Here is a 17520-nt window from a genome sequence, read left to right on the forward strand (position 1 = left end):
TGTCTTCACCAACACAGCGGTGCCAATAAGGTCAGTCTGAGCACCCCGACTTGCCTGTGGCTTTAATCCTCCCTCATCGTGCACACAGTGACAGAGCTGTCCCTGCCCAGCATCTCAGGGCCACTGAACCTCCAAGATCTGATAGCGTTGGCCCAGATGGGTCAAAGCAAATTAGCATCAGAGCAGCCCATTTCAGTGGAAAACCATCTGACAGTCCAGAGCCCTGACGCGAGCCGGGCTGGCCCAGTCGTCCCCACCCGCAGGTGCAGCGCATGCTCCTCCTGACCCACATCCCTCCCTCCCTCCGTGACCCGACCTGCTCCCCAAACACGTCACCAGCAGGTGTCACAGCCCACCCTGCCTCTTGTCAGGGTTTGGTGGGCGCTGTGGTGTGAAGGTACCAGGAGCCACAGCCCCCGCTGTGTTGCCCACACCCCGCGATGCTCTCCCAGCAGCGAGGAAGCTCTTGGCCTTCCTGCAGCTGATAAGCTCCATGTGAAAGGGCTTTAATCACATTTCCCTGTTTGCTGTTCCAGGAGGCAGAGATAATGAGGGGCAGGAGGGAAGCGGTGCCTGCAATCCCTGCAGGAGAAAAACAGGAGGAAAGGGAGGCAAGGAGCTCGCGGTGGGGTGCCATGCCTTGTCCCTGGGTTGGTGGGCTCACTCACCTGCCTGGGTGAGCCTGCCCAAACCCAGCTGGCACCCGCTGCCCTGTGACCAAATCCCTCCTCTGTCCTGGCTAAGCTGCTGCTGGAGCACAAGCCCCAATCCTCTGCAGGATTCCACTCCATTCGATTCCATGCCACCATTCCCCCAGCACCAGGAGGCGCCAAGCTCTCCTCTCTCCCCTTTTTAATAGTCCCGTGCAAGTGTAAATAATCATTTGGGCACCGGGAAGGAGCGAATTCCCAAGCAGCAGGGCTCGCTGTGATGCCCCGCCCGGGCACCTGCAGCATTTCTCTCCTCCCCATTCCCGCCTGGATTTGGCTGCAGGGCCTGGCAAGTGGCCGCGCCCCCGGGAAGGGCAGCTCTGCTCCACCTGCCATCTGCTCCCCTGGCTCTGTGGTGCCCGTCCCACCGCGTGGCATATGGCACTGGAGCCGCCCCTTTTTGGACAAGTGAGGAGCGCTGATGCCGCTCGGGGCCGTGCTGGTGGCTCCCGGGAAGGGCCCCGCTCCCTCCTGCTCCCTCCCTGCCGGTTAAATCCCCCAGGAGAGGGGACCTGGCTGATGGTAGAGGGGGTGGCCAGAGCCCCTCGTCCCCAACCCAAAGCCCTCAGGGTCAGCTGGGGGGATCACAAAGCACAGGGAGCCCCACTCTGCCTCCTGTGGGCTCCAAGCCCAAAACCCAGGACTTGGCACCTCCTGCAGAACCGCAGAGGAAGGTGTTTCACTTCCAGCTGGGAATCCCCAGCGGAGGAGCTCCCAATCCCCAGGGAACGTGTCCCATCCACAGGGAGGTGGTGCCAGTGCCAAGTCACCAGCTCAGATCCCCGGGGTTCGTCTCTCCCAGAGGTACCTGGGAGGGTGTGACCATCACTCCCTGTTGTGCCAAGTGCAAGCGCTGTTTTGTCCCCAATTTTGGAATTAGCACATTCTAACGAGGTTTATGGCCATGGTAAATACAGACACATGGAGCAGCATGCCCTGGGTGAGGATGTGGAGTTGTTTGCAAGGCAGCAGAGGAGAAGGGGGGGATTCTTTCCTCCTCTCCATAACTATTGCAGGAAGGTGAACAGCAGGATGGGAAGGTTTCAGGGCAGTGCAGCTGTTCTAAGACAGGTGTTTTACATCCTTTAGATGATGTAAACATTGTGCTGGGATGCCCATCTTGCCAACAGGGAAAATAGGAGCGTGGTAAGGCTCAGCTCATTTTCCATGAGCACAGTGCAAGATTTGCCCTCTCCAAACATTGTTTAAAGATTGAGACATATTTATGGAGAACTAGGATCAGGATCCTGGTCCTGATAGGAGTGAGGGTGCAGGGGGAGCAGCAGGCTCTTTTCCTGGAGTGATACAGAGCATGGAATTGCAGCCTTTGTCCATAATCCAGACCAACCACAAGCAGCACAAACAAAGAACCCCCTGCTGCAGCCAGCCCTGCTCTCCAGGGAATTACAGGAGGGATAAAGGAATGAATGCTGTGTACTTAAGCAAACAGGGGCTGTATGGGAAGGGCCTGGTGCAGCTGTAAATCCACCACAACCTCCCCCCACTCCTCACACCCGGCACACATGGGATGGGTGGTGTGGGGGAGCAGGAGGAGGATTAGAAATTAAAATGCTATCAGAAAGTTTAATCATATTTTTCAGTTCAATCACAAATGTGGTGCTGGGGATCATTCCCTGTGGTGGTGATGGATTTCCACCATAGGTGGTTCCTCCAGCCTGTCTGATCCCCAGCATGGCAGCAGGGCTGTGCCTGTGGAGCAGGACCCAGCCAAGTGTTAATAGATATTTGGGCTGTCTCCACACCACAGAGACAAGTGACCTTCAGGGCATGTCCACCTTTGATGTGCATCCCTTTGGAGAGGGATGGATCCTGCAGGCACTTCAAACAGAGCCTCCCTTGCTTTGCCTTCTGTGCAAACTCTGATTAACGGGCAGAACGTCTGTCTCTCTTTTTTCTCCCGAATCCAAATGAAGTCTGGCAGTTCCTGATTAACCATTGCCCTTCCAATGGCTATTCCAAGCACTGGGATTGTGCTCTGCTCTGCTTTGCCCCCACTATCCACATCCCCCACTGCTGCCACTGTAGGAAAATTAAAACCTTGGTAGACCAGAGGCTGGTGTTTGATGACACTTACTGAATGAAAAAGAGAATTACTTCACCTTCCTCTTGAATTATGTCTTCCTGCTTGGGAAGGCAGGACACAGGACCACCTGGCTGCCTGTCACATCTGCAGCAGGACCTGTGCCCGCTGTCCCACAGGGCTCCCAGCGAGCTTTGGGATGTTTCATGGACCAGGAGACAGGTGTTGGCACTGGAGAAAGCCTCACCCTCCTCCTGGGATGAGGAAGCCATGGAAAACCTGGCCGAGCTGTCTGCTTGATGTAACTGCCATGGGTAGATGGATGAGGGAGGGGCCTGGTGCTGCTCCAGTGCTGAGCCCCCAGAGGGTGCAGGGTCAGATCCAGAGGTACCTTAGAGCCCAGAGCCCCCTCTGGGGGGGCTCACCAGAAGCTGAGCCCACAACATGACCATGGGATCCATCTCCAACCAGCCCCCACAGCTCCACTGCTTTGCCCATCACAGCCACTGTTGATGTCCCACTGTGTTGACCCCACTGTGCTGACCCCGAGGTGGCCTCTGGTGACCACTGGCTCCTGGCTCCTCATTGGCCACTGATGATGCCATGTTGGCCTCCAGGGATGTCCCCCTGGTCACCACTGACCCCCAAGATGGTTGTTGTTGGCCCAGCCTGGTTGTGATTGACCCCAAGGCAATTATTGGTGACCTCCTGTGTGCTTCTGGCTCTTCAGTGGCTACCACTGACCATGTTTTAGACTCAGCTGACCCCACCATGGTCGCTGTTGACCCCACACTGGCTGCTGTTCATGTCACACTGGTCACCACTGACCCTGAGATGGTCGTGGTTGACCCAAGTTGGCCACTGTTGACCTCCTGTTGGCTTCTGGCTCCTCATCAGCCACCGATGACGCTTTGTTGGCCGCTGCTTTGCCCACCTCCCGCCGGGAGAAAGCCCTAGGACCAAACAAAACACACTTCAGTACCGAGACAAATCAAACTGTGTCTCTCACACACACCGGGGCAAGTCAGGGTTGGTCAATGGTGTAAATCTGGATTTTCTTGAGGCATCCCACAACAAAGCCCAGAAAGGGCCTCCAGGAGTGTGACAGGGGCTTTAACATCACACTGCCATGGAGCTACAGCGCAGTGAGAGGGGCTGACAGTGATGACAAATGACATCATTACGGCCAGGCTCTGATGCAGCGAGTTCTGCTGCATTATTAAGAGCAACCAAAAATACTCCCAGCTTAGTCATGAGCTGGTCTGGGCCACTCACTGAGAGGCTGCTGGGGCTGCCTCACCCCTGGGCTGGCAGAGGGTAAAGCGGGGAGAGACTGAAACGCTTTGCAGTGCTGTTAGCTCATCCTCCATTCCCCGTGGAAGAGACCCCGGGGTGAGCGGAGCATCTCGGAGGCTTTGGGATGCTGATGGGGGAAAATGGCATTAGGACAATATTAATTACCTTAGAGGATGTGTAACAGCTTACTCTAAGCCAGCAGGGATCAGGGAAACCTGTGGGTGTAGCTCTGCTTCACGCCCAAGGTGGGATCTGGGAATCAGCTGGAAAACCCTGTCCTGCTATTTTAATTTTTGGGGCAGAAAGATGAATTTCTACCTTCCCCCTTTTTTTCCTACACACTTGAGAGGAGACATTACACCAACACTATATTTTGGGTCTTTTGGTTCAGTTAATTTTATGTATTATGAAGAGAAACTCAGAGCAAAGTTCCATCAAGCAGTTCAAGAAGACAAATTCATCATCCCTGGGAGTTGTTTCTTGTTAAACTTCCTGCCTGGTGGCCTGGACTCAAAAATTCCAGGGTGATTTATTTGTTTCCTCTATTTCATTATTAAAATATAAACAAATAAAATACATTGATATTAATAAATGGTTAATATAAATATTATATATTACTAAAAGTAATGATTTTATAAAATGCAAACCACATAAATGCATATATCTGTGAACCTCTTTTATATAGAATATTTCATAATGTAATAGAAAACACAACATAATATACAAATATATAGATGTATAAATATAATAGAATATAATAATTTTTTTTTGTTTAATTAGAGACATTCACCTTTCAAAAAACCTGCTGTGGCAATGAGTGTTGCCTGAAATGCCATCAGTGTCCAGGCAGTGGGCACAGGCTCTGCCTGAGCTCACCCACAGAAGTGGGAATTTTCCGATGGATTTAAACTTTGCAGCTCAAATTAATCCCCAGGGCTGTTTCTTTTCCTGTTGTTTGAGTGATTTCTTTGTATTGTTTGGCTGCTATGGAAAAAAAAAACAAAACCACAACAGTGTCAGTCAGTGAGAGGCTGCTCTCACCCCCCTGCCAAAATCCCAGTCACTCCACGAGCAGCGTTCCCCACTTGCAGGCACCCAAGCCAAGAATTTGGAGCAATCCATGGGAAGAGCAGGGATGGGATGGGGTGGGATGGGATAAACAAGTGAGTCACAGTGATCTCCTGGCCTCAGCTACGGGGCTCCTGGCCCTGCTGTGGATTGCCCCTCCAGCCACCACAACCCCCTTCCCCCAGTTCCCTTTGGGATCCCAAACCCCTTTGGCTGAGCGTGTTTGCAGAGCTGGTGGGGGCAGGAACCCCTCTGGCCACCAGCAGGGAAAATCATAATATTGGAACAGAGACATCCCAGGGCTTGAAGGTGCATTGCCAGTCATTTTTTTTTGGTGATTTGAGAGAGGTTTGGTGTTTGAGAGAGGTATCAGGAATCACATCGTGGACGTGGGAGAGATCCCCCAGAGCCTGCTTGGGATGAGCCCAGCTGGTGGCATCAAAATCCCTGGTCTGACACCTGCAAACTGCCCCTCCATGTGGCCAAAAATGGGTGCAGGTGCAGAGGTGCTGGCTGCTCCTGTCACTGGTGCTCAAACACATCCTGGCCACTCATCCTGCAGCTGCCCTGGGAGCTGCTCTGCTCTGGGGGGGTGCTGCTGGCTCCTCTCCACCAGCACCATTTAATTCCCTCTGCTGAGGGTCTCCCTCCTCTGCAGGGACTAGCATGGACCCAAACCTCCACCCTCTTCTCCTCCAGCCCTCTCCTGCAGGAGGAATCACAACTTTTGCTGGGAATTGGCTTGTGACCAGCTCGTTCTGCCAAGAGCTGTGAGCGCTCTGGGCCAGAGGTGTGGTGGCTGAGCCCCTGCCAGATGTGTTCATGTGCAGCCAGATGTGCTGGTGCTCAGAGTGAGGAGGAGCCCTAAAGAGGCCAGAGGAACCCTGGGAGGAGTTAACTGCACACCTGAACAACCGCAACACCTTGTGTTGATGTTCCTCCAAACCCCAAGTAGAGCCTCAAAAATCTTTCTGGGGGGAAAAAAAAAAAAGTGAGTTTCCTAATTTTTTGATGTATTTTCCATCAGAAAGGAGTTTGATGGGAAATTGTCTCCCAGCAGGTACGTGGCCAGCCATAGTGCCACTCCCTTGGTCTCTGTTTGCTAGGATGTCCCCTCCTGGGTCACTGCACCGGAGGCAAGGCAGGGACAAACCGGGCAGTGACTGGAGGGGACATGCAAGGCTTGGCCAGGGCAGTGACAGCTTCTTCCACCAAGCAAAAAGTGCCTCAGTGACCCAGGATTGCTCCCGAGGGGTTTCCCAAAGCTCCCAGCACGTCGGGACAGTTCCCTGAGACCTGTCACGACATGGAGGGGGCCAGGGGTGTCCTTCGTTTGTGAGAGCCCAGAGCCGAAATTGCGAGTCTGCCTCCCAAAACTGAACACGGATGGAGATTCCTCCCAGAAGAAAGGCACCAGGACAGAAAGGTCTTGCTGCCCGTGGAGTGCTCCGCGTGGCCCCTCAACTCCACCTGAGACCACAAGCCTATGAGGTTTCTTTCCTGGAGGAAAGGGTTGCCCTGTCCTGCCTTCCTTGCCTGCTGGACCCCATCCCGAGGGGCTGCCGTCACCCCAGCATCCGCCGGCACTTCGACATCCCCTTGCATGCCCTGGCACCCCAAAATCCCCCGTCAGCTCCACATCTGCCCTCACCGGCCCGATCAGCGGGCTCTGCCCGCGAGCTGCGCGGCTCTTAGCAGCAATACGGCAGCGGTTGGATATTTACGGTAACTGTCGCCGAGCAGCCCCGACGCGGCGGGGACGGGAGGGGACCCCGGTCAGGTGAGCGGCACCCAGCCGGGGCTCCGAGGCCACCACGGGGGGCCGGGGGACGGCTCGATGCCGTGGGGGTATCCCCCGGACCGGCCGAGGGACGGCCGGGGCTGTGCCGGGTCCCCCCGAGCTCCGAACCCCTCTTGGTGCCCGCGGCTGAGACTCGCGGGGGGCTTAGCTGAACAGCAGCTGACCTGCTCGGCTGCAGGGTGACCAGGGACCCTCTGAGGGCTGTTGGAGTGTGGCAGAGATGCTTGAGGTGTCGGCAAACAGCAGCAGGAACCACGAACGTGAGAGGGGCATTAGCTGTGTTTAACTTTCCGTTGTCCTGGGGACAACAGAGACATTAGTCCCCCTTTCTTCGGCAGTGTCGTAGCTCTAGCCGTGTTTTTACTGAAGAAAATCTCATGGCTAAAGGAAGAGAAGGTTTTCCAGTCTTTTCAGTAAGGCAGTGCTATGTCCTTGGCAGGAGGTGGTTTTGGTGTGCCCCCTTAGAGCCTGGGACAGTCATCCTCCCATGCTACAGGGAGAAGTGGAGGAGATAAAGTGCCTTGGGATAGTAAAGAGAAAACTGCTGCACTTCATCCCCACTAAGCTCACCCAGAGTCTCCTCTGGCCTCCCTGATCCCCTGTTGTTTCCATCTGTGGAGAGCCCTCAGCACTCTCCAAAGCAGGGGGGAGAGGGAAGAGTTGTCATCGTGTCCCTCACACCCCACTGGTGTGAGCTGTCCTGCCACACCTGGAGTGTTGTCAACATTTTCCTCTGGTTAATACAGCACCAAAGTAACGAGCAGAAGAGTCAGACTAACACCAACCACCTCCTGCAGGGCTTCACTAACAACAGTGCTGTGAAGGGCCACCAAAACCCAGGCACTTACAGGACTCTGAATTCCCCTGTCTGCCAGGTGGTCCCTCACCAGCAACATGCTCCCAGCCCCAAAACACTGAGTTCAGGAGGCTCCTGGTGCAGAGGACAACTCACCTGTGTTTTTAGCTGACCAAGATGTCACCATGGTTCCTGCATCTCTCCAGTCACGCTCTGAGGTCAGCCAGGGCCAGGACTTCACTCGCTGCCTGCCCCTCCAGCTGTCCATGTACATCCTGGGTAAAGCTGCTCTGATTTTCTGAGGGTGGTTTCCCCTGGGGGTAAGGAATGGTCTGCAGTGTGGACAGGGGTCAGCCAATCTGTCCCTTTAATTTCTCAGGGTTTTTGGATGAAAAATCCCTCAGTGCATGCTCTGGTGTGAACCGTCACTGGGCTTTTCTGGCCGGAGGAGTCAAAGAGGAACGCGAGTGTCGAGCGGCAGTACAGCAGGACTTCCTGCAGCTGAAGGTATGGCACCTGTGCTCCTGCCAGGATTATGCTCTTCAAAAAGAGGGTGTTTTGCTGCTGCCTAAGCCTTTACATGGAGATACTTGTGCTAGAGGCTGCCTCCCAACTCTGCCAGTCTCCATCTGCAGAGCAAAACCAGGTTGCCTGTTCGCACTGTCTCAAGTAAGCACAAGAGAACAGCTTTTACTGGCCTTTAGAGAGCCTGTGACTCCAAAAATGGGTCAAAACATTCTTGTCATCAAGAAAGCAGAGTTTGGTCACAGTGAAAATACTGGACTTCTGAGAACAGTGGAAATTGGGCAGAGCTACAACGGCTCCCTGAGGCAGCTCAGAAATGAGGTTTATTTGCTCCAGAAAGGGCAGTGGAAATGCAGTGTCTCTTTGTGAGGAGTGGGAGGTGGTGGTTGGAACACAGGAGAGCAGAACTCGTAGGAAAGGCTTGTCCTGGTTAGCAGGACCTGCTGTACACCGAGAGAGGGGTAAAGGTACATCCCCCACGAGACAATTTGGAGCCTTTGCGTGCTTTGATCTGTGAAGCGAGCACAGAACCTCAGCTCTGTGCTAACCTTCAAAGAAGGCTTCATGCAAGCTTTCACACACTCAAAATCAATCAAATGTTGACCAAGGTGTTTTGAGAACCTCTCATCTCAGTGGGTTTGGGTTCTGAACCAACTGAGTGCCCACCAAAGATGAGATGTGCTCAAAATCTTGCTGCTTATTGAAAGCTTAAGACCAGAGTTTGGAAAAAAAAAAACTAAAAAGCAATTACTTTTCACGAGAAGTTAAACCTCAGATAGATAAAGCCATAAGTGCAAGGCAGTCTCAAACAACAAGGCAGAGTGTGCAGCTCAGCTTTGCGTGTAACTTCAGCATCCCATGGACCTGCTGAAGCATCAGCACATGAGCAGCTCCCCTTGAGTGCTCTGCAGTAATTGTTGCCTCAACTTTTTCATTCCAGGAGTTGTGCCCTAGAAAAACCATTCCAAACTATGCTAAGAAAGTCAGTGTGCAAACTCCACAGTTAAATGAAGAGGGTGATGCCATCGAAGAGAAAAACAACAACCAGAGACGCAAATCGAAGGTATGCTGGAAGCTGTTTGCCCGCCATGGATCCTGCATTGGAGTATTTGAGGAGGAAGAAGGACATGCCTTGGAAGACAGGGCAGTGCATCTGGAGTTGCTTTACTCTTCTCCCACTCCTGCTCCTGTGCTTCTGGCTTGCCCCATCATGAGGGGATTGCTCAGCACCTTCTCACCAGGGAGGCAGCCTGAATTCCCAAACTCCTCCCTCATCCTCGCCCATCCTCAGTTACACACAAAGCCCTGAGGCCAGGGGTGCTGCCAAGCCTGGGCCTTCTTCCCACTAAATAAAGGATGCAGCTCTCAGGGCTTTGATTTTTGCCATGGAACATGGCATGGGAACAGCCCTTGACTAACCAAGGACCTCCTGCACGCTGGGTGTTCCTCAGCAACCCTTTGTGTCTCTGTTGGGCTCATCACTGTGGTGGGGAGCAGTATGTTCAATTCTATGGAATCATGCTGCATTTCTCCCTCCCTCAGTTACTTTTCCCTCTTTCTCTTTCCATCAGACAGAGGAGGTCAGCCTGCAGGCAGCCTATCGTAACCTGAAAACCGACAGCATCCAGCTGGAAGAGAGAAATGTCTTCTGTGGCTCCTACAGCACCCGTGTCCTCATGGCCCAGTGAGTAGACTGCTCAGCTGTGGGGCCAAACAGCAGCCCTAGAAACCCTGTCCCACTCCCTGGGATGCTTCTATGAGAATGCAGGGCTGGAGAAGGGTCTCTCAGCATCAGCGTTAAGGAATCTCCATGTCAAATCCATTATTTTAATAAAGGTGCCAAGAGAAGCTATTTTTATAGGCATAAGGGTTAGCAATCCATGGTGTATCATGAGGGATATGGGGCTGGGAGGAGCCCTCTCCCCTCTTTAATCCCACCCTCCTGATACAGAATTGGGTATGCAGGACTAGGACGGTGGTTGTGCTGCCCTGCAAAGGATTCACCAGCTGAGATGAGCACCAGAGCAATGCCTGTGTCAGCCTCAGAGCTGTTGTACCTTGCAGATGGCTAAAGCTCACCTCAGTCACTGTTTCTTGGGCAGGTCAGACAGAAGAAGAATGATCCATTACAGCGGTGGGAGCTTGGTGGCCGTGGCCTCTGCCAACCAACAAGTGAGGCTGCTCGGGGTGCCAGGAGGGAGAGAGGTGCCTGATCTCCTCTATGGCCACCCTGGGAGCACCAGAGCTCTCCACCTCAGTGAGGAGAAAGGGCTCCTGCTCACTGCAGGCTTTGACCTCAGCATCAGGTGAGCTGGGGCTGTGCCACGGGATAGCAGCCCCTTGGCAAATCCAGGGAGAGTGGAAGAACATGGGTAAAAATTTAATACTAAGCCTGACTTGAGCGTTCCAAATTCTCTGGCACCTCAGTGGAACAACTCCTGGTTTGAACCTTGGGGTGGGGGGTGGGGTGGGAGAAGAGCTGGGCATGTTAAGTATTAGTTAATCACCATAGAATCATGGAATGGTTTGGGTTGGAAGGGACCTTTAGAGGCCATTCAGTCCAACTCCCCTGCCATGGGCAGGGACACCTTCCACCAGCCCAGGTTGCTCCAAGCCCTGTCCAACCTGGCCTTGGACACTTCCAGGGATGGAGCATCTACCAACTCCCTGGGCAATCTTAGAGGTGGCATTTACAACATCTCTGAGCATCTAATTAATGAATAAGATGAATAAGCCATCAATTAAACCGATCACTGTCTTCTCTCTTCGGTTGCTGCCTTGTAGATGCTGGGATATCCACAGTGGTGCCTGTGTGAAAACCTTTAATGATCACTATGGGACAATCACCTGCTTGGATTTACACCAAGAGCAGTTGGTGTCAGGAGCTGGAGATGGGATGGTGAAAGGTGAGAGCCAAGACCGGGAGCTTTCAGTTCAAGGCCAACGGTGGAGGGTAACGGGAGCTGTGATGAGTGTGGGTTTGGAAGGAAGTGTGTCAGTCAGAAGGTGAATTTTAGTGTCCCATATCTTTGCTTCCAGAAGAGCCAAAGCTGAGACACACAGCCTCTAGCTGTCTTTCTGACTAATTCTCATCAATTCTGCTTTTATTCTCTCTTAATGGCTTTGGGGCTACCCAACTCCTGGGCAAGTGCTGTCAAATTCCAGCTTTGCCAGAAGTTTCCTCGTAGAATAAGGATGAAGAAGATGTGCTGTTTTCTGCACTTTGCATTCAGTTCTTTTGCTATGAAATTATCCTTTTCAAGTCAACACTGGGCTCCACGCAGAGCTGCAGTGACAAGGTGTGCCTGTACTTCCAATAGTATCTTTGAATTCATGTTGTGCTCAGCAAAACTCATCATTTGGGCAGATGTATTTTTAATATTTCTCTGCTTTGCCCCTAACAGTGTGGAGCCTGAAGAGTGGGAAGTGTCTCAACACTCTGATGCACAGGAGTGCTGTCTGGGCAGTGAAAATGGATGGGACCCACGTGGTCAGTGGGTGTCAGCAAGGGCTGGTGAAGGTCTGGTGTGCTGATACAGGTGCTCTGATCAAGGTGAGTTCCTTCTTAGGGGGATAATTTTGTGCTAAATGATCAAAAATCTGCGCTGGTTTATCATAAGTTTTATTGCTTTTGCCAGAGATTTTCTGAAAAAGAAAATAATCCCCCAAAACAGTCCCAAAATTAGTCTAAAGCAATAAAAGAGATGACAAATAATTTCAGAACTGACTTGCAAACAGCTGTTGATTTTAAGGCAGGGTTTGATTTGCCTTGTTTCACACCCATGACTATTCATTCTCTTTAGATATGTTCATCCTTGCTCTGCTACAAACATTCAGAACCTGGGAAGAGGGTGGGAGGGTTTGAATGACTTGTGGCTGGAGGTATCAAAATGTGGAGGCCCAAAATGTGAAACCTGCTCTCAGAACCAGTTTGTAAAGCTGAAGCAGCTGAGTAACTGCTCAGCACTGCAAGGCTTGAGGCCCGAGTCAATAAATCACCTTATCAGGCATCCAGAATTACAGAATCACAGAATCAGTGAGGTTGGAAAAGACCTCTGAGATCATCAACTCCAGCCTGTGACCCAACACCACCTTGTCACCCAGACCATGGCACTGATGCCACACCCAGGCTCTTCTTAAACACCTCCAGGGATGGTGACTCCACCCCTTCCCTGGGCATTATGGTCATCAGCATTAGTCCATACCTGTGAAAGGAGTGAAGCTCTTTGCCTGTGGGGAAGAGGGTTGAAAATTCAGAGATATCCCAAAGATCTCAGATTTCCCATCTCCAGCCTGGCTGTTGCAAACTGAGCTCAGCTGGAGATGGGATATCTGAGATATTGTTCCTGGGATCACAAAGGTCTTGGTGCAGTAACATCAATTTATTACACATAATAAAGATGCAAAATGGATGTTAGTTCCATGCTAGTAGCTCATCATCAGCAACAAGCTCAGAATATTTCTTTTCAGTGATCAGAAAACTAACACAGCCATCCCTAGGGTGCATTGCTACAGTACCACCCAATAAAACAGTACATCATAGGGCTGGTGTCCTGAATGCCATCAGGTACCTCAGCAGCTTTGCTGACAGTGTTCCACCTGTTTCTTTTACTCTGCAGACATTAGAGAAGCACCAAGGCCCGGTGAGCTGCTTGTCCTTTGATCAGTGGCACCTCCTCACAGGAGGCAGCGATGGATTTGTCCTGGGATGGAGCATGTTGGGAAAACTTAGGAAACGCCTAATGGCTTTCTTCCATCCTAAGTAGGAAGCAGATGTGTTTCAAGTTGTATTCAACAGTGTACTAAACCTGTAAAGAAAATGCATCCCTTACAGGAAAAGAAAATGCCTCAACTGTCAATCTTAGTGTTTGAAATATTCTCCCCTTCAACAATTTTCTTCCTAAAGGCTGTGCCAGGCACCACAGCCTGAAATGTAAATCCACAAGCACTTGTTCACAAACAGGGATGACTAAAGACTGAGGGTGCACAGTCCAGTATTCCAAGGATCTCAACCTATGTGCCACAGGGTATCACACTGCCCGGACAGGAACAGACTCTGTCTGTGTTGGAGGTGGCCCAGTTTCATGCTGGACCTGACCATCTGTATGCTCTGCCATTTTCTGATACTTTCGCTGTATATAGAACTGTGAAAACTGTAGAATGATACTGTTTCCATTGACTTTCCTCCATAAAACTGGAATTTGAAATGCAGCAGATGGGCAGAACCAGGCTGGTTGTAATGGGGAGCACAGGATCACAGAATGGTTTGGGTTAGAAGGGACCTTAAAGATCATCTTCCAACCCTCTGCTGGGGACAGTGACACCTTCCAGGAGAAGGATGCACTGGGCTGGTTGATTTGGATCTGGAGTAATTCTGGACTTCTCTGTTAGAGCTTTTGAGTATGTTGATGAGCTCCCCAGTTCAGCCTGTTGCTGGAGCCAGACCTTTGCATCTCCTCCAGGACAAAATGAGAGTTGCCTGTGCTTGTGAAAACACGAGGAATGTGCCAACACTTACCTGCTGTGTTTTCAGGGAAGTTCTGGCTGTGGAGTTGCTCTACCTCAGAGTCATCAGTGGCTGTGCTGATGGAAAGATCCGTGTCTTTAACTTCTTGACTGGAACCTGCCTGAATGTGTTGGTGGTCAACAGCAATGGGGACCCCGTGTCTTCTCTCCATGTGGCAGGAAACAGGTTGGTGACAACAGCTGCCATCATCAGTCTCTGAGCCACATTAGGTAGATTACAATGTAATTTAAGGAACTGTGTAGTTTTCCTTCTCACAGATAACTTTTGAAGGGCTCCCTTACTTATAATCTGGTTTTGTTCACAGTGGCTGAAAAGAGATATGAATTGTTCATTCAGCAACACACAATTTCCTGCTTCTATACAACTTCAGATACAGACCCAACTGCAAAGCTCAATTCAGAACCCAATTTTTTTAAGAGGTGGGAGAATCAGGCCAAGGTCTGACAAAGACTTTCCTTGTCCTACAGCCTCTGTATAAAAGCCAGTAATGGAAAATCTTTCCAGGTTCCTCCACCGTTAGTGAGAGGGAGTTCCCAGCTTTCGTGGAAGCAATAGCTAAAACACTGGTGTGTTTTCAATGCTTGTTTGGCTACAACTCTAAAACACAGTAATAAATGGATAGCTGTGAAGAAAACTAATTCTATCCCAACCAGACCCATCACACCCCTCCAATCTACACTGTGATGTCCCTAATGATTTGGTATTTCCAGCTTCTTTTAGCACTGCACTGATCTAGCTCATTCCACTGTTGGTAATTTTCATCCTAAGTATTTTGAAAGTAATTTTGCCCCAGAGCTGAACGAAAAGAGCCCCAGAGAGTTCATAGAGAGTACAAGTTAAAACGTGCAGTGTCTGACTGATGGGGCTAATCGTGCTGCTTCCCTCACCAAGGGATGGTTATCTCAGATCTGCACAGAAGCAAATGGGTCCCTCAAGCAGGAGCTGCTGTGTCCGTGGTACTTGTGCTTTTAAAGGCTCTTCCTTCCCTTCCCCAGGATGGTGATCAACTCCCCAGCCAGAGTGCTGATGTTCCAGTTCAAGGATGTCACGTGGGACTATTCCTTACCTGCCGACAGGGAGGTGAAGGTGAAGGAGAAGCAGCCCAGGGGGAAGTCGAGCAGATCCCCAACTCGGCAGCAGAAAATGAGGAGCCAGTCACCAAAAGGCCGTGGAGCATCCCAATGTATTACATTCAGCCTCTGGCTTTTCTAAAATGAGTTAGGAATAACTTCAAGTCCCCAGTACCTTCATCCCCAGTCAATACACAGACTCTGCTGTTTGCAAGAGCAGTCTGGTAGATGTGCTGCTGCATTTCAATAGTTCTGTCTTTTTCAGGCTTCTGTAAAACATTTCTGCCTTTTTAGGAGGGTTTAGTATAAATTCAACAGATTTTTCAAGGCAGGCACTGTCATTTTCCAACTGAGTAATAGAGAAATCGGTAGTAGTATTCATATTCTTACAGCTGGTGGGCATGGAAACACACTGCTGATTCAGGGCTTGAATTATTCATTAAAAATACTCTAGAAAGTTATAGAACACCTACATTCAGGATCTGCCATCACTGGGAAATGCAGCTGCATATAAACAGACACCTTTTAAATTGTAACATAGTGATGTTATTTTTTTCTTAATCAGAGTTATTCAATGCAGTGTGTACCACAAATCTTCCAGCTCCACGATCCAGCTGGGTGCTGCAAATAATCTGAAGGGCTAAGAAAGTATTTATGCTTTTAAGATGCCATCAGATGCCAACCTCCTGGATGCAGCTCTGCTTGGAAAAGATAGGACCTGAGGGAATGGCTGGAGCTGTGTCAGGGCAGGCTCAGGGTGGATCTCAGCAAAAGGTTCTTCCCCCACAGGCTGGTTGGGCACTGAACAGGCTCCCCAGGGCAGTGGGCACAGCCCCAAGGCTGCCAGAGCTGCAGGAGGGTTGGGATGATCCTCTCAGGGACAGGGTGGGATTGTTGGGGTGTCTGTGCAGGGCCAGGGGTTGGGCTGGATGATCCTTGTGGGTCCCTCCAACTCAGCATATTCTGTGGTTCTTTGATTTTATGATTCTGTGATCTACAGCTGTAGAAACAGGAAACAAACAGGGAGTGCACTACATTTTAACTTTAGTGGCAAAAAAGTACGGGTTGTGTATAGATAATATGTTCTAAAATCAACATATCAACTCTGTAAGGTTTTTTAGTAATCAAGTACCTTTGGATTATTTCTAATACCTATACATTTAGAAGCTGTGATAAGAACAAAACAGTAACAAAGATGTGAAATCCTCTCAGTTGCGGAGATTTTATGTAATAAAGAAAAGTTTAACACCAACGATGTTTAGAGATGGTTTATTCTTCTCTTTGCCAGCTCCCTCCCGTGAAGTGAAGAAAGCAGCAGCTTGCCAGCAGCCAGGTAGGACAGCAGTTCCTCAAAGGGCACTGAGACAAATGAACGGATTAATCCAAAGAGAAAGGATCTCTAGAAGCCAGGCCTACGCTGGGTGACAGGTCTGCAGTGGACAAGTGCTCAGCTCAAGCTGTAGGGCTCTGCTATCCAGGTTTTTATGGTCTCCTATTTTTTGTTTCTTTTATCAGGTGTGGGAGAATTCAGCACAAAATTTATTTAGGAAGTTGGTATTTAATCAATAGTAGCAACTCAAAATTGTTTAAAATAATATATAAGTTGTGTCAGCCAGCAAAGACATGGCAACCTGAAACTTGAAAATGAGACAGAACTGAGATCACAATAGTGTCTGTGGCCATGTGGCATTTGTCTCCTTTAGTTTTGCTCAGGTGTTTTATTCAGAATCTGTTGGGATCTTAAACATTCAGACATACTCTGACATCTTCCCTCAGAAGAGCTGTACCAGCTGAAAGTCTCTTGATAACACAGGGTCACACAATGTGCAGATGAAACAGTTCTAAATCCTGTTAATTTAGAAAAACAAGCAGCAGAGCCACGCTATGAAAAGTCTTGTGATTCCCAAGAGCAGCTCTGAGTGGTGATGGTTCCAAGTGATTCCCAGATGCTGGCTAATCAAAGATTTCCAGCAAAGATTTCAACTGACTTGCCTTGAAGCCTTTTCCCAAAGCACAAACTGTAGGACAAGAAGGGGGTGCAGAGGGAGAGGTGGTGGGGAACCTCACGGCTTTTAGAACCCAGAGTTTCAAACAAGGTGGACATCAAACCATCTGCACACAAACACAACATCTGTAAAAGAATCTGCTTCTGGTTCATGGCAAGGGACACTTCTCAGCTGTCCAAGGCAGAATTGCCTCCTTTGGCAGTGTCACAGTGAGGCCAAGGATGAGCAAACAGCAATGGCACCATTGGTTTGAAGCTTAAATCCGACCTGTCCACGTGTGTCTATTAAATCCCCATCTCTGGTCTCACTCAAGCGCTGCCCTACCAACAAGTACCACAAAAACTATCCCCAGCTCCAAATGTGTTTCTTTATTTTTGGATGCAGATGGTGAACATGGCCCTTCTCTCCCCGCACCTGCACACCCTCACGAGGCAGAGGACACTTTGCAGCTTGAAAAGTGGAGACGCACAAGTTACCAGATGATCTCTCCAAAGTTCCTCCTAACCATCGGCACGCTGCAGAACACCTGCAAGCCAGCCACTACTGAGCACTCTGCCAAAGCCAGGGAATCATGGAAATATCCACGGGAACGTCAGCAACACCACCCTGAAAAGGTACCAATGTCCCAAACCCCTCTGCAGCACAAAAAGGATCAGACAGAGCAGCTCCAGCGAGCGAGA

At 50.4% G+C, this 17520-nt stretch overlaps 1 protein-coding gene across 1 annotated transcript in view; it reads left to right on the plus strand.

Moving 5' to 3' along the window:
• The first annotated feature begins 6823 nt into the window (after positions 1 to 6823).
• Positions 6824 to 17520, plus strand: part of LOC114071236 (F-box/WD repeat-containing protein 10-like) — an 11527-nt gene continuing 830 nt past the window's right edge. Inside the window, exons 1-13 of the mRNA XM_027909006.1 lie at positions 6824 to 6895; positions 7792 to 7991; positions 8092 to 8219; positions 9178 to 9300; positions 9809 to 9921; positions 10340 to 10543; positions 11022 to 11143; positions 11642 to 11790; positions 12857 to 12999; positions 13771 to 13929; positions 14760 to 14947; positions 16123 to 16167; positions 17225 to 17400. Coding sequence (XP_027764807.1) covers positions 7898 to 7991; positions 8092 to 8219; positions 9178 to 9300; positions 9809 to 9921; positions 10340 to 10543; positions 11022 to 11143; positions 11642 to 11790; positions 12857 to 12999; positions 13771 to 13929; positions 14760 to 14947; positions 16123 to 16167; positions 17225 to 17400 — 1644 coding nt within the window. The 5' untranslated portion in view covers positions 6824 to 6895; positions 7792 to 7897. The remainder of the gene's footprint in view (positions 6896 to 7791; positions 7992 to 8091; positions 8220 to 9177; positions 9301 to 9808; positions 9922 to 10339; positions 10544 to 11021; positions 11144 to 11641; positions 11791 to 12856; positions 13000 to 13770; positions 13930 to 14759; positions 14948 to 16122; positions 16168 to 17224; positions 17401 to 17520) is intronic.

Source organism: Empidonax traillii, unplaced genomic scaffold, assembly GCF_003031625.1.
Source record: "Empidonax traillii isolate 1590-97213 ecotype Southwest subspecies unplaced genomic scaffold, ASM303162v1 scaffold1912:size50415, whole genome shotgun sequence".
NCBI lineage: Eukaryota > Metazoa > Chordata > Aves > Passeriformes > Tyrannidae > Empidonax > Empidonax traillii.